Below are 22,485 nucleotides of genomic sequence, written 5' to 3'. Positions count from 1 at the left end.
TATCCTCAAAAATGACTAAAACTAACTCAATAAAATACAGTAAAATTACACTAGATCTAACGCGTTGTTTACATCAATGGGTCGTTGTGACGTCATGCAAACACAAAATCAAGAACGATAAGCGGGTAACAAATTTATCAAGTGGGAAAGTTTAGGCCTTCATTTTTCCGTTAAGCAAAAGCAAATTTTTTTACCATACGTAATTTAATATTCTTTCATACCAATCTTTATGTTTAAAAAGTAAAATCCTAGTGTTATGAACTGTTTCGTATGAACTTTAATAGAAAGTAGAATTTTAGAGCATTTGATTAAAAAATATTTTATTAGCGAAATTGGGCACCCAATGTAAGAGTTCTACGCCTTTATCTTTTTTACATACAGAATTCATTAAGCGATCCAAAGGCCTGTGGCCCTAACATCAGAACCCCTGATCCAGTTTAATGCCCGGGAGCAGAGAAGAAAATTTTCAAAGAATTTATGCAAATTCACTATATAATCAATACAGCCCTGCCCTCACACGAGAACCCCTGACCCTGGGGCCATGAATTTCACAATTTTAGTAGAGGACTCAGTGCTGGTTACAATCATCAACAGCTTGATGTCCAGGAGTAAAGAAGATTTTTATAGATTGCATTAATTTTAGTGGTTTTGGCGCCACCCCTCGGGCCTCAGGGGGGGGGGGGGCAGCGACCATGAAATTCATAATTTATGTTCCCTTGTGGCAAAATTGGTTGAAATTCGTTGAGCGGTTGCAGAGAAGAAACCGAAAATATTCAAATGATAACACGACGCACGACACATGACGGACGAAAACGGATAGCAATAGGTCACCTGAGTGACTCAGGTGACCTTACAATCTTTCTCAGCAAAGTGGAAAATTTCAGCAACTTTTCCTTTAATTATACAAAATAGTGAACCCACTGACATGTCAGTAAATGAAAACATTAAATCAATTATATAGTATTTACAAAATATGAGACATATTCAAAGAGACCCAGTGGCCATATCGCTCATTTTAGCATTGTGGCTAGGAAAAAAGCAAAATCGGTTTAGCATTAGAAGACTATAAGTGGTCCCTACCTACTCCTAAAAGGGAAAATGGTAAGGGGGGGGGGGGGATGATTTTATACAAAACTGAATCTACGCTAAAAATGATTACATATTTTTTACTGTGACTTTTTGCCTATAAATTTCAACTTTCATTATTGCCCCAACCTACCCCTTGGGATCAAGACCCAAAGAAACAGGAATCTACTTTTTGAGGCTTCTTCCATATAAATATGACCAACCAATGCCTTTGCTGTGCTTGAGATTTTTTCCAAAATATTCCTATGTAAAATTTTGACTGTCAATTTTGTCTCACCCTAACTTGGGGAGGGGAGGTCACGATTTGAAAAAAACATAAATCTTAAGTACCTGGGAATGCTTTCAAATCTATATTATTGATCATAGCTTTGCTGCCCTTTCGAAGAAATTTTTTTAAGATTTTTTCTATCAATCCTATGTAAAACTTCGATCAATCATTATGGGCCCACGCTATATCCTACACTGTTATCCATAAAACAAACTTAAAGCGACACTACCTTACAATGATTCCACATGGGTTTATTGTTTCCTGGTCCATTGGTTCTTGAGATTTTTCAATGATGCCATTAATTTTTTTTTTCTTATTTCGTAATAAACTCCCCCTGGGAAACGGGCATGACCCTTCATTTTGAACAAATTTGAATCAAATTCACACAATGATACTCTGTGCCAAGTTTAAAATAATCACATAAGTTCAGAAGAAGAAGATAAAATTGTGAAAAGTTTACGACGACAACACCGAGTACAACGACTAACAATCGATAAATGTTTATTTGTGGCTCAAGTGAGCTAAAACACTCTGTATACATTGATAAACTCCCCTCCCGAACCCCCACATAACTCTACTCCTAAATAAAATGTCTGTACCAGGGCAGTGTGGCAATGAACACATCGACAGAAAAAAACATGACTGGACAAGAGATTACGAATTGTACAAGACAATAGGCGTCAGGTGAGGATGTAAACTACTTTACATAATCACAATTAAGAAAATAGTCTTTGTATAGCATATACTCGTATATCATACAACTTTTCAAAAACTTTTACTTTTCAAAAACTTTTATACCTGTATTACCATGTGATTATATAAATAATGCCAGTTTTTCGTGAGGTTTTGGTAATATCTTTCATAAATCCCAAGTTAATATCTCACTTAGATATCTAAAAAACAAAACCATGTAGATATTAATAAAACACAGTGAAGTATTTAAAATGTCAGGAAGTCTTCGAGGGCAAACATTAATAAATTGAATTATTAAAAAAAATCAAAATGTTTATCGAGATTCTTAAGTTTATATATAGGCACTCTTCTAATTTTTTGTTTCGTTCACGATTTTGCCTTTTATGCAAAAATCCTTTTAATCATCTGTATAGGACATGAAATGTCTCTTTGCTTTGATATTTCCTATCAGAGAGCATCGTTGTACAAGGGATGCTTCCATCGAGGATTTCTTTCTCTTTCTTTTATTTTTCTCATTGTTTGCGATATATTACCAATATTCAGTTTTAAAACAAGGATTTATATCAGCATTCAGAAAAGAAGAAAGTTCCTCTCTCTGTGCTGACCATACACTCAATGGCACTGTTATAACAAAGTTGACATCTCTCTCCAAACCGACATCACGTATCTTCTCACAAATTTCCTTTCCACTTGCTCTTTCAAAGTCAAAGTTTTTTGGGAATAAAGGAACACTTTCCTTTTGTTTGTGTTCCTGATAATAAGAAAGAGTCCAACAATAATAATAATTTTTTCCTAACGTTTCCTTGGCCTTTGAGTTCATCTCAACACTGTTGATTGGTTTATTTAACACTAACACCAGAACTCGTACAGAACTCTCATCTTTTGGAACACTTGTCTGCTCGTTTGGTTTCTGACTTTCAACAACATACACTAGAATGATAATTTTAATTTTTTAACTTATCGTCTTTAAGAGTATGAAAACAAACGAATTATAATTCAAAAAATTCACAAAATTACCTTGGCATCCAACTTTCACGGATTCCTTGAGTTCTGAGGTACTTTCATTACCTTAAAAAGCGAGCATCCTGATATTACTCTGTTAATATTGTATGGTAACTTTTCATATGTTATAAAAGGTTGTGTTTAATTTGCTTTGATTACATGTTTATTTTTCGTGTGGCATGTTTTGGGGCAGATGGACAGTTTCACTGATTCATAATTTACACTCTAACTTACCAAATAATTCAATGTTTTCATTGATTTCATTTGCGTTTTTTACTTTGTCCAAAAAAAGAAGATTATTAATATTTTGAAATAAAAAATAACGTCATAAACAAAAAGAATCTTCATCTCTTCCAAATTCAAGTGTTTTGTCATTTGGTATTTAATTGGTTAAAGACATTATTGTAACAATTAAAATTACACTGGTTTTGTATACACTGTAATTGTACATGTGAACTCTCCTAACAATTTGCTGACCTCTCTGTTTACATTTCCATCAGTTTGTTCTCCTAATGAAAATATTACTAACATATTACATGTACTGACATTTATTTATTTATACACTGCATAAAGCTGACATACTGTATGTCATTCCAAACATAAGCTTGATTACACGGTTTAAAATCATAGACATGTTTCAATTAGTCAAATATAGTTTCAAGTTAGCAAGAAAATATGACAGTCATACGAGGTCTTACAAAACTAGGTATTACTCATAAAATATATATTCATGTATTCATATTATAGTATATATGAGTGCTGGTATTTGTTAATTTGTTACATGTCTGCTCTTTTGGTTTCTGAATTTCAACAACATACACCGGAATGATAATTTTAGCTTCAGTTCATCATCTTTAAAGGTATGAAATTAAATGAATCGTAATTCTTATAAGAATTCACAAAAATTACCTAAGCATCCAACTTTTCCGGAATCCTTGTGTTTTAAAGAAATTTCATTACCTTAAAAAAGCAATCATCATAAAATAACTCTCCTATCCTTGTGTGGTAAATGTAAACGAGTTGTAAATATATTGTTTAATTTACTTTGATAGCATGTTAATTCTGTGAGTGGCATGTTGGGGAAGGGGTATTGATGGAAAGTTTCACTGATTCACAGTTTTCACTCAAACTTACCCAATAGGTTACTGGTTTCATTTTCTTTTTCTACTTTTTCTGTAAAAAGTAATATATACACTGTAATCTTTTTATGCCCCCGTAAACGAAGTTTCGGGGGCATATAGTTTTTGTCGTGTCTGTCTGACTCTCTGTCTGTCTGACTGTCTCTCTGTTTGTATGTTTGTCCGCAAAAACTTTAACCTTGCCCATAACTTTTGATTTAGTGGGGCTATGTCTTTCATATTTCATATGTATATTCCTTGTGACAAGACCTTTCTTGGGTACCACCAAATTTGACCTTTTGACCTTGACCTTGGAGTTTGACCCACTTTTACATGAAAATTTTAAAATTTTACTTTGGCCATATCTTTTGAACAGTAAACACCAGGACATTTATACTTCACATATGTAATGTTTGTTAAAAGACCTTTCACTGGATACCAACAACCTTGACCCTTTGACCTTGACCTTGTAGATTTCCTTACTTGTAAAAAAACTTTAACCTTGGCCATAACTTTTGTACGGTAAAGTATGGGGCTTTCATACTTCATACATGTAATCCTTGTGCGAAGACCCTTCATTGGATACCAAGAACTTTGACCCTTTGACCTTGACCTTTGAGATTTACCTACTTTTAAAAAGCAAACCTTGACCATAACTTCTAAAGAGTTAGGGCTAGTGCTTTCATACTTTACATATTTGATCATTATGACAAGACCTTTCATTTGATAACAATAACTTTGACCCTTTGACCTTGACCTTTGAGTTTGACCTACTTTTTAAGAAATTGAACGTTTACCATACCTTCTGAACGGTTAGGGCTAGGGCTTTCTTGCTCTACAAAAGTATTTCATGTGGCAAGACCTTTTATTTGATACTAATTACATTGACCTTTTGACTTTGACCTTGGAGATTTTTGTAATTATTAAAAAACTTTAACATTAGCTTACTTACAAATTTCACAATTGTTTTCCAGTGAGAATACCCTACTTTTGGTACCAATTAATTAAATTTGCATTTAAGAAAAGCTTAATCTTTGCTATGTTGCCATACGGGGGCATCAGTGTTTTACAAACACATCTTGTTAAAGTTAAAAATCACTTCATAAATGAATAAAGTGCCACGCCACAGCATGATACGCCTGTCAAAAAATTACAATTACAATGTATCTTAAACAGTTAAAAGTGCAGGAAAATCATGTCAACCTTGATTTTTAGATTTCAATGACTTTTACACACCTTAAAAAATTTGTTTATCTATCTCCTGTGGTGTAGGCATTAACTATAACAAATATTGCATCATTCATAGATTTCTATACCTTGCCAAATGCCTATCATATTAAAAAATATCAAATTAGTCTTCACAACTTAATCTACACCTAATTAATTTTGGAAATAAAAGGCTGGCCATCAAATATAAACTGACCAACAGTTCTGTCTAATTCCCGAAGGATACAGATTAGACCATGCTCTGAAGAAATGAAACAGACATGCAGCTAGCCTTCCTACATTGAACACATTAATTAATCTTTAACTGGATGCTTGTCTACTCATTACTCCCAAAATATTATTGGATCTGCACTATCTACCATAAAACATTTTTAAAAGATATAAAACATCAATGATTTTCTTTTTAGATTTAATGTCAGACAGTTAATTGTTAATATGCAATTCATATGGACATGCAGATTTCACCCCTACCACCATAAAATTAATTTGTAAGTTCATAATATTATGTAATATCAAAATAGTTTAATATGCAATATCAAATTTGTTTTAATTACTTCTCATCAAATTCATTTTAAAACTTCCGCTAGTCAACAAGAGCTATTTTTAATCCAACAGGCTTACCCATTTGGCCCAATACTCAAGGGATATAGATAGCATCGATGCTCTTACAGCAACTCCTCACACTAAACTCATTAATTTCTCTCTCTAATTTGACATGCAATTCTCTGTTATCAAAATTCTTCTTGACCAGTGCTTGATAATTAGACTCATGGGAGTGGTGGAATTTCTCTAACATACATTATATTTGTTATAGATCGCTGTCAAGTATATGCTAAAAAATAAGTATTTTCTTGATTTAACATTTTTCTAATAAGGTTAGTGCAGTAATTTTACATTTTTTTGAATGTGTAAATGAATAGAAAATTTTTTTTTTAAATTTCACATAAATTAAAGGTCACAGTGACCTTGAAATAGGTTGCGACACACCTTCTACCTAAGATGCATAAACTGGCCAAGTTTGATGATTCTAAGTCTTATAGTTTTCTAGTTATGGACCGGACAGGATTTTTCCATATTTGGCTATAACTTTTTAATTATAGCTCAGAGCGACCTACTTTTTGTGCGCGACACACCTTCTACCCAAGATGTATCAGCTGACAAAGTTTGATAACTCTAGTCCTTATAGTATTAAAGTTATGAGCCGGACACGAGAAAAGCTAACAGACGGACGGACGGACAGACAGACGGACACGAAGCCTATAAATACGTCCCGTCTTAAGACGGGCGTATAAAAAGCTTATAAAAACATCATCTCCTCAATGTGTGTATTATTTTGGATTTAATCTTTGTATTCATTCAAATTTCACTGGTTTTTCGAACTCACCTGGCAGTATGCTGACTTCACTTGTCACAATTATATCAGCTTTCTCTTCTAAAAAAAAATACTCATCAATTATATTTGTTAATTTATACAGATTTCACTTATGTCATCCTTAACGTAAGTTTGATTATAAGTTTTTTTTAATCATAGATATACTTTATAAATACTAGTAGTCAATGTAGGAGAAATTGGCTGTAGCTTCATTTAGAGTCTTAAATAAATATGTATTACACATAAAATATTTATTCATACTTTATATTATAAATGAATTATACAGAATTACACTTTTGTATGTGTTATGAGGTTAAGGCTTCAGTAATCACAACCTAAATATATATAGAGATCTAGTATCTTTCGTCAAATAGTGAAATACATATATATTCATAAATATGTAAATAAATGCATTTTTTGAATATACAAATATTTTTGAATATTTTCAAAAACAAATATATATTTGGTGTGTGGCATTTTGGGGAAGGGGGAATGATGGACAGTTTCACTGATTCACAGTTTCCACTCAAACTTACCCAATAGGTTATTGGTTTCCTTTTTGTTTTCTTTTTCTACTTTTTCTGCAAAAAGTAATATATAATCTTTTTTATTTAAAATTCACTTCATAAATGAACAAGAGGCCCATGGGCCACATCGCTCACCTGAGAAGCTTTGACCATTCTGTTCTTTATCAGATTTCCTCCTTGTAATACATATTGCGACCCCACCCTACCCCACTGATCATAATTCAGACATTTTGAAATCTACACTACCTTAGAATGCTTCCATGTGCACATGAGTTTCAGCTTTTCTGGCCCAGTGGTTCTTGAGAAAAAGATGTTCAAAGATTTTTCCTATATAGTTCTATGTAAAACTTTGATTCCCCATTTACATTTACATTTACAAAAGTTATTCCCCTTTGCAGGGTCAATCCGGGGTCAATCGGCGTAAGACGCAGTTTTCCCTCTATAACTTTACAAACTTTATGCGTCAGTATCCTAGAAATAAAATCTATATTAATATGCTCATTATGTTTTTCATGTTGCCCTATACTCTGGCAATACAGGTACAGATCGAAATTGTCCTAGAACGTTTGAATTTTAAAAATATTAACAGGTAACTTACAAAGGACAAAGAGGAAAAAATGAGCAATACGCCGACAACGGGAGATAACTCTTAGGAATGTGAAATTTGTCTATTGTGGCCCCGCCCAACCACCGGGGGGTCATGATTTGAACAATTTAGAATCTACAATACCCCAGGATGCTTCCACATAAGTTTCAGCTTTTCTGGCCCAGTGGTTCTTGAAAAGAAGATTTTCAAAGATTTTTCCTATATATTTTTATGTAAAACTTTGATTCCCCATTGTGGCCCCGCCCTACCCCCGGGGGTCATGATTTTAACAATTTTAAATTTTCACTACCCCAGGATGCTTCCACATTAGTTTCAGCTTTTCTGGCCCAGTGGTTCTTGAGAAGAAAATTTTTTAATGACCCCACTGTTGCAACCACTATTGAAATAACGACCACTATTGAAATAATTATATCAATAGTGGTTGACAGTGCATTTCAATAGCAAACATAGTAACCACTATTGAAATACGACCACTATTGAAATAATTATATCAATAGTGGTTGAGAAAGTATTTCAATAACAAACATAGGTAATATCCACTATTGAAATACGACCACTATGGAAATCATTATTTCAATAGTGGGTGAGATTCATTTCAAGAATTGACAATATTTTTTTCATTTCACTTGCATAATGCTCAAGTATTGAAAGAAAAGTTTCATCGCCTTATTCTTAAATTTTTATCCAAAATTTCACAAAAATTGGATTTGGGGTGAAAGATATATAGATTAAGAATTAAAGTGTATAAATTAATAAGCGTGGTTTTGGTGAGGCAAAATTTTGAGGTTTACAAAAGGTTTACAATTTCTTTATATTCTAGAAATTCATAATTTACATCATTTTCAATGAAATGAGACCAAAAAATATATACCAATCCAGGCATCCATATTTTGTTTGTATCATCTTTCCTCAAATGATCATAGAATTAGATAGTTATTGAAATTATAATTTCAAAAGTGATTTAAATAATCATTTGATAGTTGCGGATAATACTTCATACCTAAAACCATAATTTAATCCACATTGAAATCTTTATTTCAATAGTGAACATTATTTCAATAGTGGTTGCAACCTATGTTTGTTGTTGAAATGAATCTCAACCACTATTGATATAATTATTTCAATAGTGGTCGTATTTCAATAGTGGTTACTAACTATGTTTGCTATTGAAATGCACTCTCAACCACTATTGATATAATTATTTCAATAGTGGTCGTTATTTCAATAGTGGTTGCAACACCCCACCCTATTTTTGTCTTTTCTTGATTATATTATCTCCCCTTGTGAGGAGACTTGGCCCTTCAATTTTTAACAATCTAAATTCCCCTTTACCCAAGGATGCTTTGTGCCAGGTTTGGTCACAAGTTTACAGATGGACAAATGGACAGACAGACAGACGGACGACGGATAAAATGTGATCAGAAAAGCTCACTTGAGCTTTCGGCTCAGGTGAGCTAAAAAGCTTAAAACATCATCATCTCTTCAATTATGTATTATTTTGGTTGTAATATTTGTATCCATTTAAATTCCACTGGTTTTTCGAACTCACCTGTCTGTTTGCTTACTTCACTTGTCACATTTCCATCAGCTTGCTCTTCTAAGAAAAAAAACAAATCAATCATATTTGTTAATTCATACAGATTTCATGGTACATGTGAACTCACCTAACAGTTTGCTGACTTCACTTTTTACTAGGGATGGCAATCGATTGCAGAATTGCTAATCGGTTAATCGCAAAACGTTCCGACCGATTAACCGGTTAGTCGTATCAAGATAACTATACATTTTGACATTTTCTTTTTATACACACAAGATGACTAAAAAGATGTTAGAAGTTCATTCTGTTTATTATTTTGATCGGGGGATATTATGTACATAAGAGTATATTTTATTTTGATTTTAATAGACAAGAAAAAAAATAAGAAAATCATGAATCTTGCTTGAGAAATGAGACAAGGATAATTTTCCAACGCAGATGTTGAAGAAGTTAATTCTGCATTGTCACCATAATTAGAAATATGTCTGAACTCTAACTTTATTTAAAATTTACAACATTCTTTACAGTAATATTATTTAATAGATAACGGCAAAATATAGACATACTTTAATTAAGGTGGAATATCCCTCTGATAAGAGAGATAACTTTCTTCAGACATTTTGTCACGAAATTCAGTAAATTGTCATGTCAGAGTTCACAAATTTCATTCATGGGAACCACTTTATGGTCAACTCAATCAAACTTAATCTATGGTACAAATGTTAATTTATAGTTTCTATTGCTAGTATGTACATTAATGATTTATAATAATTTACTTAAAACATTTATACTTAGTTCCTTTAAACAGTGTAAATTGATAAATCTCTATCTTTTTAAGTATAATTCTTTTAATTGTACAGAAATTTCAGATGCAATATTGTTTTTAAACATTTAATTAATATTTTGTTTCATTAAAAAATATTTTCAAGGGCGATAATGGAACGATAACTCTTGTTTATGGATGCGTGTTATTTTACATGCACAGAAAACAATTTGTAATTGTGATTTAAAAAGCAGCGCTTCAGTATGTTTTCTAATGGGAATTAGATACGCTGTATGTATGAGAGTAAATTTTATTTTTATATATACCTCATATTTCTAATTTAATTGTCAGATAAAAAATAATTAATCTTTCTATTTACCATCTCGAATTTTCTTCACATCATGATTTGACATATTATTCATTTCTGAAAAAGAAAGCAACGCTTCATACTTCAAAATATTTTCCATTTGAATTTAATGCTATAGTTGTTGCTGAAAATCAATGTCTGGATTTTTAAAAAAAAGTTGTGAAATTTGGAGCAGAGGGATATTGCCCCTTAAAAGTGCTTAACGGTGATGTTTTTAATATCATTAAAAAAAAACCACAGGACTATCTGGGTAACGGCTTGATGTTTTAAAAACAGTAATTAACACTTTATGAAGTGACCAATTACCCCTTCGATCTCAGTCTGGAGAGCTATAATTACCTCCAAATATTTTGAATTATAAGATGTGTAAAAACACTTAAATAAACTTCTATGCAGCGCTTTCCTTTCTTAAAAACAGAAGGAATTTTAAGGAAACTGCGATCAAATTTACGTATATTTTATTTTTTCCGACTAACCGATTACGGATTTTCAAACCGATTAGCAACGTTCCCACCGATTAATCGATTAACCGGTTACAAATTGCCATCCCTACTTTTTACATTTCCATCACTTTGTTCTTCTAATAAAAATACTGCTTGCATATTACTTGTACTTATATTTATTTATTTATTTATACACTGTATAAAGCTGACATACTGTATGTCATTCCAAACATAAGCTTGATTATACGGTTTAAAATCATAGACATGTTTCAATTAGTCAAATATAGTTTCAAGTTAGCAAGAAAATATGACAGTCATACGAGATCTTACAAAAATAGGTATTACTCATAAAATATATATTCATATTATAGTTTATATGAGTGCTAGTATTTGTTAACTTGTTACATGTCTGCTCTTTTGGTTTCTGAATTTCAACAACATACACCGGAATGATAATTTTAGCTTCAGTTCATCATCTTTAAAGGTATGAAATTAAATGAATCGTAATTCTTATAACAATTCACAAAAATTACCTAAGCATCCATCTTTTCTGGAATCCTTGGGTTCCGAGGAAATTTTATTACCTTAAAAAGCAATCATCATAAAATAACTCTCCTATCATTGTATGGTATATGTAAACGAGTTGTAAAAATCTTGTGTTTAATTTACTTTGATAGCATGTTAATTTTGTGTGTGGCATCTTAGGGAAGGGGGATTGATGGAGTTTCACTAATTCACAGTTTCCACTCAAACTTACCCAATAGGTAACTGGTTTCATTTTCTTTTTCTTTTTCTACCTTTTCTGCAAAAAGTAATATATATAATCTTTTCTATTTAAAATTCACTTCATCAATGAAAAAGCTTAAAACATCATCATCTCTTCAATTATGTATTATTTTGGTTGTAATATTTGTATCCATTTAAATTCCACTGGTTTTTCGAACTCACCTGTCTGTTTGCTTACGTCACTTGTCACATTTCCATCAGCTTGCTCTTCTAAGAAAAAAATACTAATCAATCATATTTTTTTAATTTATACAGATTTCATGGTACATGTGAACTCACCTAACAGTTTGTTGATTTCACTTTCTACATTTCCACCAGTTTGTTCTTCTAATAAATATATTGCTTACATATTACATGTACTTACATTTATTTATTTATACACTATATAAAGTCGACATATTGTATATCATTCTAAATATTATCTTAATTTTAAGGTTTAAAATCATAGACATGTTTCAATTAGTCAAATATAGTTTTTTGCTTGCAAGAAATAATGATAGTCATCCGAAGTCTTACAAAAATAGGTATTACTCATAAAATATACACATGTATTCATATTATATTATATATGAGTGCTAGTATTTGTTAAATGTCTGCCCTTTTGGTTTCTGAGTTTCAACAACATACACTGGAATAATAATTTTAGCTTCAGTTCATCATCTTTAAAGGTATGAAATTAAATGAAGCGTAATTCTTATAATAAAAATTCACAAAAATTACCAAAGCATCCATCTTTTCTGGAATCCTTGGGTTTCGAGGAACTTTCATTACCTTAAAAAAGGAAGCATCATAAAATAGCCCTCCTATTATTGTCTGGTATATGTAGACGAGTTGTAAAATCCTTGTGTTTAATTTTCTTTGATAGCATGTTAATTTTGTGTGTGGCATCTTGGGGAAGGGGATTGATGGAGTTTCACTGATTCACAGTTTCCCCTCAAACTTACCCAATAGGTTACTGATTTCATTTTCATTTTCGTTTTCATTTTCTACTTTTTCTGCAAAACGTAATATATAATTTTTTCTATTTAAAATTCACTTCATAAATGATAAAGCTTAAAACATCATCATCTTTACGATTGTGCATTACTTTGGATGTAATCTTTGTATTCATTTGGTTTTTCGAACTCACCTGTCTGTTTGCTTACGTCATTTGTCACATTTCCATCAGCTTGTTCTTCTAAGAAAAAAATACTAATCAATCATATTTTTTTAATTTATACAGATTTCATGGTACATGTGAACTCACCTAACAGTTTGTTGATTTCACTTTTTACATTTCCACCAGTTTGTTCTTCTAATAAAAATATTGCTGGCATATTACATGTACTTATATTTATTTAATTATACACTGTATAAAGTTGACATATTGTATGCCATTCTAAACATAATCTTAATTATAAGGTTTAATATCGTAGACATGATTCAATTAGTCAAATATAGTTTTAAGCTAACAGGAATAAATGACAGCCATCCGTATTCTTACAAAACTAGGTATTTCTCATAAAATTTGTATTCATATTATAGTATATAGTAGTGCTGGTATTTGTTAATTTGTTAAATGTCTGCCCTTTTGGTTTCTGAATTTCAACAACATACACTGGAATGATAATTTTAGCTTCAGTTCATCATCTTTAAAGGTATGAAATTAAATGAATCATAATTCTTATAATAAAAATTTACAAAAGTTACCTAAGGATCCATCTTTTCTGGATTCCTAGGGTTTAGAAGAACTTTCATTACCTTAAAAAAGCAAGCATCCTAAAATAACTCTCCTATTGTTGTGTGGTATATGTAAACAAGTTGTAAAAATCTTGTTTGTTGTAGCATGTTAATTCTGTGTGTGGCATCTTGGGGAGGGGGGATTGATGGATAATTTCACTGATTCACAGTTTCCACTCAAACTTACCCAATAGGTTACTGGTTTCATTGATTTCATTGATTTTGTTTTCTTTTTCTTCGTTTTCTGCGAAAAGTAATATGTAATCTTTTTTATCTAAAATTCACTTCATAAATGTAAAAGCTTAAAACATCATCATCTCTTCAACTGTTTATTATTTGGGATTTAATCTATGTATCCATTCAAATTCCACTGGTTTTGCAAACTCACCTGGCGGTCCAATGACTTCATTTCTTACATCTGCATCAGGTTGCTCTTCTAAAAAAATACTCTGTCATCAATTATATTTGTTAATTTATACAGATCTAGATTTCACATAAGTCATCCTTAACGTAAGTTTGATTATAAGTTTATTTTAATCATAGATATATTTTATTGAATAGTCAATATAGGAGAGAGTCTTCTTGAGGCCTTAAATAAATATTTATTACACAAAAATTCACATAAAATATTTATTCATACTTCATATCATACTGTTAAAGCAATATGAGCTGCATGTTTGACATCGGAAAAAAATGTTGCAAATTTGTAATTAACTATTTCAATGACAGGAAAAAAAAGAATATTTATAAACTTCTATTGTTCAAATTTGCTATGAAAGAACTTTTTATATACTTTGATTGAAGCAAATTTGAATTATTGTCGTCCTGTACAATAATGGTTTCTTATATAACACTGTATATTCGGTTGTACAGAAATATTTCTTCTGAAACATTTTTAAATTTTATTTTGGTTTTATTGGTCATAAGGGTGTAGATTACATACAGATTAACCATAATAACACATTTGACCAGCAAAATAAAATTCTCAAAAATGCAGCTCATATTGCTTTAATGAATTATACAGAGTTACTCTATTGTATGTGTTATGAGCTCAAAGCTTCAGTTAATCATAACCTAGATAGAAATACTAGTATCCTTTATCAAATAGTGAATTACATGTATAGTCATAAACATGTATGTAAATGCATTTTGTTGGAATATTTTAAAAACAAATATTTTTTTCATCCAAAAGATGCACAAAATAAAAATTTATTATAAATTACCATTGTTTCCCTTTCTGCGTCTTCTTTTTAAATACACCAGGATAATGAGGACTCCAACAACACATAACACTATAACACCTATAATGCTCCCTAATGCTCCCACAGGGAGAGATTCATCAGTAGGAGACTCATCTCCTGAATCTTTGGATTTATCATATGTGGGAGTATGTTCCAATACTACGGAAGCTTTTGTTGACCTGAAATGGTGTTCAAAGAGGGATGTTTTTTCCAATGCTGTTGTAGTAACGGTTGACCTGAAATGTTGTTCATTGGTGAATTCGTTTGTTGAAACTTATTTTTTAAAGATATTTTGAAAAATTGGACACATATGAGGTATATAGCACATACCCTGGCTTTGAAGTTAAAGTTGCTGATCCATTTTCAAAACAAATGGGGTCTGTAAGGATAAGAGAACACAATATACAACCTTCTTTAGTGTACATATATATACTTAAAATTCATTTTTTAGCAAGAATTCTCTTTAAAAAAATTCAAGTACTTTTCTTGATAAACAAAATGTTTGATATTAAGCGATCAAATTACATAAGTGTATCATTAAATTATAAATGGTATTTAAATGTCCACCTGTTTTCTCTTTCATAATTTCAAAAAACTTCTTTTTAACTTTGATATTTACAAACTAAATGCAATAAAAGCACCAAAGCTTTACAATTTTTTTTTGGCTTTTCTTTATTTATATTCAGCACAAGTTGAAAAGATTAAAACTATTTTATTTACTAATATTTAATTTTATAAAAGTTTGATTTGTCAAACATTAAAAGGTCAAAAATCAATTGTTTGAAGATACGACAAGGTATAAAAGAGCTGAAGTTGATAAATCAGAAAACTAGATCGAGCAAAACAAAATATTTCCACTACATGAGATGTTTCAAGTCCACATCTAAGCTATGATGCTTGGTGACTAGGGAAAAAATTCTCAGTTTCCTCACAGATTAAAAAAAAATCTTCAAACGGCAAAGACGATGTTTCAGTTATAATATTGCTTGTGCATGATTTTTTTTTTTTGAGTGCATAGTACAAAAGATCTTTATCAACTGCTCTATGACAGAAACATGTGTGTCAGCTTTACTATTTTCTTTTCCTGTTTTTAAAAGGATTTCAATGAAATAGAAAACTTCGCTTTAAATGCTGAAGATTGATGCATGTATTAACTTCTCTATAAATTTAGGAACACAATGAATATGAGAGTATGGTACTTAGATATGTATTTTAATGGTTTCAAGCAATTGTATTAGTTATAATTGTAAAGCTAAAATCCTTACGTTTTTTTTGTTATATCTATTTTAATGTACATCTGTCAATAAATGTTAATAAAAATTAAACACTAGAAACAATATCAAATAATCTGCAATTGATGCAATTAATTTTAGTATAATCTTTGCATTTTAAAGCTTTAGAAATGTTTTAAAAATTACTATAATAAAAAAAATGTTACTCAAATTGTAAGAAAAAAATATTATTAACAAAATATTAAAATATATTAAATTTTTAATTTCACGCATGCAAATTTATGGACTTACACATGAAGACAGCATTGGACCAATAGAGAGAGGTGGGACAGTTAGTCACGGTACACTGGTACACATCAACTCGGGACACTCGAGAGTTGAATTCTGGACACATGTCTACATATAAACAAGGGAGTATAAAAATACAAATATTACTGATAAACTGATATGGATACTTGAAAACAAGTATTTCCAAAAGGGTATGGATTGGTATGAGCATCATATCTGCATTTTGAAAAGCTGTGTCAGAGAAGGCAGTCATGGCATTTATCACAAAAACTTCACTTTTATAAATATTTAAAAAAAAATAATTGATGAATCAAAAACCAAGTACTTCTGTTTTCTTTACACATTTTTATATTACACAGGTACTAACAATTTCATAAAATTTTAATGTGAACACTCTTTAAAGTTGAGTTCAGTAGTGGATGACTGGATGTAGATATTTATAAGACACATACGCGGCTGTATCCAGACGCGAGGTACACATTGCTCCGTGTTCACTCCGGACTCATCTCTCAGACAATGGTAGAAGTTAGGGGGCTGACACTGAAGACCACGTGACGCCCGGTCCCAATCACTCGCTGAACTGGGGCACTTAAGGGGGCTAACAACTCCAACTGTCGTCATCAATAGCAGGATACATATAACTCCTGACCATTGAATCATGTCTATTGCACTGAATGAACAAATTCTAGTAATCATGGTATTACATGTAACACAGTAAAATAATGTACAGTAAAACTGTGTTCAAAAACAGTGAAAATGGGCACACTAGGTTCAATATGACATGAAAAAGCGGGAGGCAGTAAAGACAAACAAATCATGAAGATAAAACTAGAAATCTATTAAATAATGGAAAGAAAGAGGCAATACTAAATGCCACGACTTTTTATCACATGGTCATAATTTTTTTTTATTAAGATGCGAACTGTTGTTTCTATTTAATTAAGCATGTTTAGAATGTTATACCTACGAAAGTCGTTCAATAATTAATGCAATACATAGTTTATCATATAAACTGTTGAGGCATTTGACATTATTTTTTCAGAGTTGAGAAGTTCTGTTAAAGAGCTCCTAAACACAGAAATCCACATGTATTTTCCTTTTGTCGTCGCAAAGAAATTCAATTTTAAAGTAAGGATGGTCACTACAATGAGCTGAAAACTGTTTATAAGGGATCTCTGCGAAGATGAAAATAAGAGCGTATGTAAAAACTGTGCCTTTTGCGGAAATTGCCGAAGAAATCATATTTAAGATAAGATTTACATATGTCGACAAAAAATGATTTTTAACGCCGTATACCAGATTCCCTGCAAAGTAAGTCCTAATATCGGTGACCAGGATATTTTTCCTGTGCCTTACAACGCAGCTGCATATAAGCTTAGAGAAATAAATAAGATTTTGAATAAAAGAAAATATACAGAACTTTTCCATCACCCATATTAACTGGCTCTCAGCTATTGTGAGATCTTTTCATTCCCAAAACACATGAAAAAAATCAAAGGAAGATTGTACAATGTAAGATTTCTCATCGGAAATAATATTCATCGGTGCCTTTGGGGCATCCCTTATATAGGATGATTTTGCCGAGGTTTTCTGTTCATGGATCCAGAAGCCTAATTCATGTGTAAAGGATATCAGGGAATGCCTTGAGGAATTGAAACCATTAAGAATATGTATTACGTGCTTTTCTAATTTTTGAATGAATGCATTATTTTTTTATCTGATATTGATAATGATTATTGATATTGGCTTGTCTAAAATTGTACTAGTAAGTGGCCCTTCTCGCCTACCATACAAGGAAAACCTATTACCTGTACATCAGTGTACTTTCGTTTTCAATACACAGATAAATATATATGCAAAATAATAATAATAAAATAAATTTTGGATTGTGCATGCATCAGATCGCATGTCAAAGAAAAAAATCAGCACTTTATATATATCAACAACCTTCTTCATCTTTGTTCTGAATTATTGAAAGGGAGGGGGTGCAAGAAGAATACCAGAACAGAACATTTTTATTTCTAATTTAGAGCCCATAATATAGACAAGTATGAGATAATTACATAAATAAGGAAAAGATAAGCCAATTATGGCCAATGAATAGCAATTAAAACAATTAGTAATTGACATAAATCATTTCAACAATATTCCTATTCCTGTGTAATCTTAAACTCTCTTTTTCTTTAAGCTTCTTATGCATTTTAACACAAGTTTTTGATTCGGAATTTTATACCGACACTTATGAAAGTTAAGTTCAAAGCATAATATAAAGTTAAAACTTTTTTTAAACATGTTTAATTAATCATACACTTTTACACATGTACATGCATCTTGTTCTATTCCGTTCCAATAAAACAGGATTGTTGTATAAATAAATTATGTCATATATTCATTGGCCAATATCGTTTTCCTTATTGTTGTAATAATCTCATTTTTGTCTGCTCCAAATTAGACATAATTGTTCTATTGCGTTCTGTACAAAAAGTTAAATACCAATTTATAAAACACCAAAATGCGATTTTGAGAAAATATTCACATTGATTGATCAATTTGATGGACTTACCTTATGCTGAACAAATAAACATTTAAAACATTATAAACTCAAATACATTGATCAGTTTATCTTACATCTCTTTTATACCTTCATGATGAATACATTATCGCGCGCTTACCTATTTTCAATTTTAAAGAGGTTCTTTATGCATTGGTATGGAACACTTTTCCTGCAAATTTTCTACATTAAATTTTGCATTTATCACTTGGTATATTGTGCATGAATAATACCATTTCACATTAAAAATATATCTTACAATACTATAATTGTACTTAATCTAAAATTATTTTAGTTTTATCGACTGAAATTCAGCACTAAATTGGGAGGATTTTGACGCAGCCCTTCCACTAGCTGCAGAACTGTAGCTCTCCAAAAAAAATGTACATTGACAGACCGGAGACCTACAGTGCCACCCATTGGAAAAAAAACTGTATATTTATTGCGCACAAAAAATGCGCTGTTTTCCATGTTTTTTTAAACTGTTCTTCAAAATATTACTAACCGTGTGTTGCTAACATATTCTGTCGCTGTTTCCACGGCAAAACATTCCCATTATTAATTGTTGTTTATAGCCCCTCTGGGCCTGAAATTGAGATCATCGAAAATTTCGTCTATTTATTCTGCCATTCTGGTTTGAAAGATAACTCGGCCCAACACCCTTCGTGCAGATGTCAAATTCGAGAGTACATGATAAAGTAGTTAGTAATATTTGAAATTAAGTTTTTTCGCAATTGAGGTAAGAATTTGGAAGAATTAGTCCAGAATCAAGCGCAACTTTTTGTGCGCAATAAATATACATGTAGTTTTTTTTCAGTGGGTTTCACTGTAGCTCTCCGGTCTGTCAATATATATATTTCGTGGAGCTACAGTTCTGCAGCTACCCTTCCACTAGAATAATATAAAATTGTAAAAATACAACGTAATACAGAAATGTGCTGTAAAAAGAAAGAACATATACAGATTTTGAGAGAAAGCCCTTAAATTGAAGATAACGTTAATTGTTTAACGTCCCTCTCGAGAATTTTTCACTCATATGGAGACGTCACCATGCACTTGCCGATGGAGAGTTGCAAAGTCCTGTACTCGGTACTCAGCAGGGCCATCGAGCATGGAGGGATTTTTTTTTGTGCCTGCACCTACGGCGATACGCCCCACAGTGGGATTCGATCCGCGATACTTCGCGACTCTAAAGCAGACACTCTAACCACTGCGCCACGCAGGCGACCTAAATTTAGAAAAAGAATTTATTTTCATAATTCAATGTCATAGTAAACAATAAATAATGATCCCATTCTAGACCCAGTCATCAAGTCTTTCACTGTTAGAAAGAGCCACTGTCGTTTCAGACTGTTACAATATAAACACTTGTTAAGGTCAGACGAGACGTTCATCAAATATCTATTCTGTATATCTTCGTAATGTATAAAAATACATTAAAAAATGATTTATTATAATTTCTAAACTGGTTTCTAATTGTCTTTAAAGAATGAAAATGCTGAAACTTTTTAAATCTGCAATTTAATTTTTTTTTTCTGTAAGGATTATACAAGAAACACCATCATCTATTATTTCACATTATTATATGCCTCTACTGGTATCCCTCGCTAATTCCCTCAATGATATATTTTAACTGTATACTAATGCCTTGTAAGGTACTCAGTTTTTTTGTGAGTAAAAATGTTAAAGTAGTAGCTAGTATTCCAATGACCAAATCTTGGAAAAATATTTATTCATTTATCATCAGTCCTTAACAAACAATGCAAATTCCTGTTTTGCACAAGGACAAACTAAAACACATGAACACGCTCGCATACATCATGTACATGGCCCCAACAATTCCGTTGCGAGGGGATAACAATATCATAGGTTCATATGCTAACTAAAACGACATTGCATATAACCCTCAACTGACTATTGAACATTTTGAACACACAGACTATTGCATTTCTTATTGATAAAATATGGCTTTCTATGTTTCTATAAGCTGTTTCGCTGGGTTATTCCTATTCTATCCTCAGACTTCAACCTCTCTTGATTAATTCCTGCATTGCAGGCAATGACTACGAAAGCTTATATAGCTCTTGAGATGCACAGTAATAAACCAAACACTTTGGAGTTACTTTGTGATTTAATTATCCTCTCTGCTATGAAAAATGTATCGTTTTAAGCATTATGTAGAAGCTATCTAGTTTCAAGAAAGTTCATGAATTACCAAAATACATCAGCATGAAGTTCATTGACGAAGGAAAGGGTGTATTTTAATAGCTCGCATATTTTTTTCCTATGCACTGTATATCTTTCTTGAACTTTGCTTTCTCTGAACTCGAAGTGTAAAATAATGCTGTAAAGTTATGTAACATCAATCTTTTTATTCTATTCCGCTTCCAACACTATACGCAAAAGCCTGGAATTCACAAAATCTTGATTACTTCATCATAAAAACGATAAAAACTCCGTCTCCATAATCTCAGGATTTTATAAGTGTCATGAAAACCCGATGTGTGCAATATCTGAATGATATTTTTTAGATTCCTTCCTTCTTGAAATCACTAGCTACATGATGAATTTTTTTTCTCGTTTTATCCTCCAGCCAGTTGGGGCTTTCTGTTGTTTTCTTGGATGATAATTAATAACTCCCTCTCTTCCGAAAGTTTGTATAATATTTTCCAAATGTAAAATGGTATGGATATCAGCAGCCCGGATATATACAGCATTGGTCGTGGACAAAGCTCGAACATATTTAATCAGATTTTTTGATACACACAGTTTTACATAGTTCAAAGACATGTACATGTAATCTTTCCGAACTTGTTAGAACATTAATTAATTAAATCCATTCATAACTAAGAAAAAAGAATTCAGCTATAAGGACCAAGAACTTGTTCTCGATGTTAGTCTGTACAGTGATAAATAGCTAGTGTTCGATTTACATACCGGATATAAATAGGATATAGAAAGTGATACACTTGTTTCCTCTCACACGCTATAAATAGACTGATTGGTGAACATAGAAAAGGAAGGTTTGAACAGGACATGAGCGAAGAGCCAATCGGATACAATACTTCAAGTGCTCCTCTACTTCCTAGATCCCTTCGATCGTCAACAAACAATGGAATATTGCGAACCGTATTTGAATTATTACACTGCATTTAGATTTTGATGTGAATGTAAAAATGTGAAGTTGCACAAAACTATTCTAACTTATAAATCTCAGCACTTATGCATCGGAGCCCTTGTGGGAACTTAGCCCCTCCCCATTTTTTGACAAAGATAGGCATTGGAAATTATGGATTACCCAGTAGTCCTCAAAGGTTTGTTTTAGCCATCCCCCTCCCGACCCACAGGTCTTCAGATACTACCCCTTTCAATTTGCTTTCGAGACGTCTATGTACAATGTAGCAACATAAACAGTTCAACTGAAATATTATTCATGGACTTAAATATCATAATTAAAGAATACTTGATATCGCGATTACTTAACTTAGAGGAACTCTTTCGCGAAGGAGGTAGGAATCGTTTGTTGGGTGGGGGCAATGTGCTTTTCAATACAATGCAAGATCGATCATTGTAGCATTCATAAGGACAGATAAGTAAAAAATCCTGGTGGAATACCTCTCTAAACAATCACTGAACCAGCCTAATATATTTTTGAGAG

General features: G+C 31.7%; 1 protein-coding gene across 6 annotated transcripts; it reads right to left on the bottom strand.

Moving 5' to 3' along the window:
- Positions 1–1,670: 1,670 nt before the first annotated feature.
- LOC134239885 (uncharacterized) lies at positions 1,671–17,203 on the bottom strand. Of its 6 annotated transcripts, none has more exons than XM_062722011.1 (10): positions 16,729–17,203; positions 16,280–16,384; positions 15,087–15,135; positions 14,739–14,992; positions 13,904–13,951; positions 13,703–13,759; positions 9,450–9,494; positions 7,303–7,347; positions 3,065–3,115; positions 1,671–2,977 (listed from the first exon to the last, which is right to left on the bottom strand). In XM_062722011.1, exons 1-10 carry the CDS (start codon positions 16,970–16,972, stop codon positions 2,577–2,579), a joined length of 1,299 nt encoding a protein of 432 aa, XP_062577995.1. In that variant the 5' UTR covers positions 16,973–17,203; the 3' UTR covers positions 1,671–2,576. The 6 variants fall into 6 exon arrangements, with proteins under 6 accessions (XP_062577995.1, XP_062577997.1, XP_062577996.1 ...); XM_062722013.1 differs by lacking the exon at positions 7,303–7,347 and adding an exon at positions 4,184–4,222; XM_062722012.1 differs by lacking the exons at positions 7,303–7,347; positions 9,450–9,494 and adding exons at positions 4,184–4,222; positions 6,779–6,823.
- Positions 17,204–22,485: the final 5,282 nt, after the last annotated feature.

Source organism: Saccostrea cucullata, unplaced genomic scaffold, assembly GCF_032062105.1.
Source record: "Saccostrea cucullata isolate Sc308-1 unplaced genomic scaffold, CSIRO_AGI_Scuc_v1 ctg1056, whole genome shotgun sequence".
In the NCBI taxonomy this organism is placed as follows: Eukaryota; Metazoa; Mollusca; class Bivalvia; order Ostreida; family Ostreidae; genus Saccostrea; species Saccostrea cuccullata.
This window is presented reverse-complemented; position numbering and strand designations above follow the sequence as displayed.

Excerpts from the sequence above, each read along its gene's own strand:
- LOC134239885 (XM_062722011.1), bottom strand. The coding sequence starts at position 16,972 with ATGATTACTAGAATTTGTTCATTCAGTGCAATAGACATGATTCAATGG. Across the intron at positions 13,952-14,738 it reads ACGCAGAAAGGGAAACAATG|AAGAGCAACCTGATGCAGAT; the intron begins GTAATTTATAAT and ends GTATTTTTTTAG. Across the intron at positions 2,978-3,064 it reads CGTGAAAGTTGGATGCCAAG|TGTATGTTGTTGAAAGTCAG; the intron begins GTAATTTTGTGA and ends TTATCATTCTAG.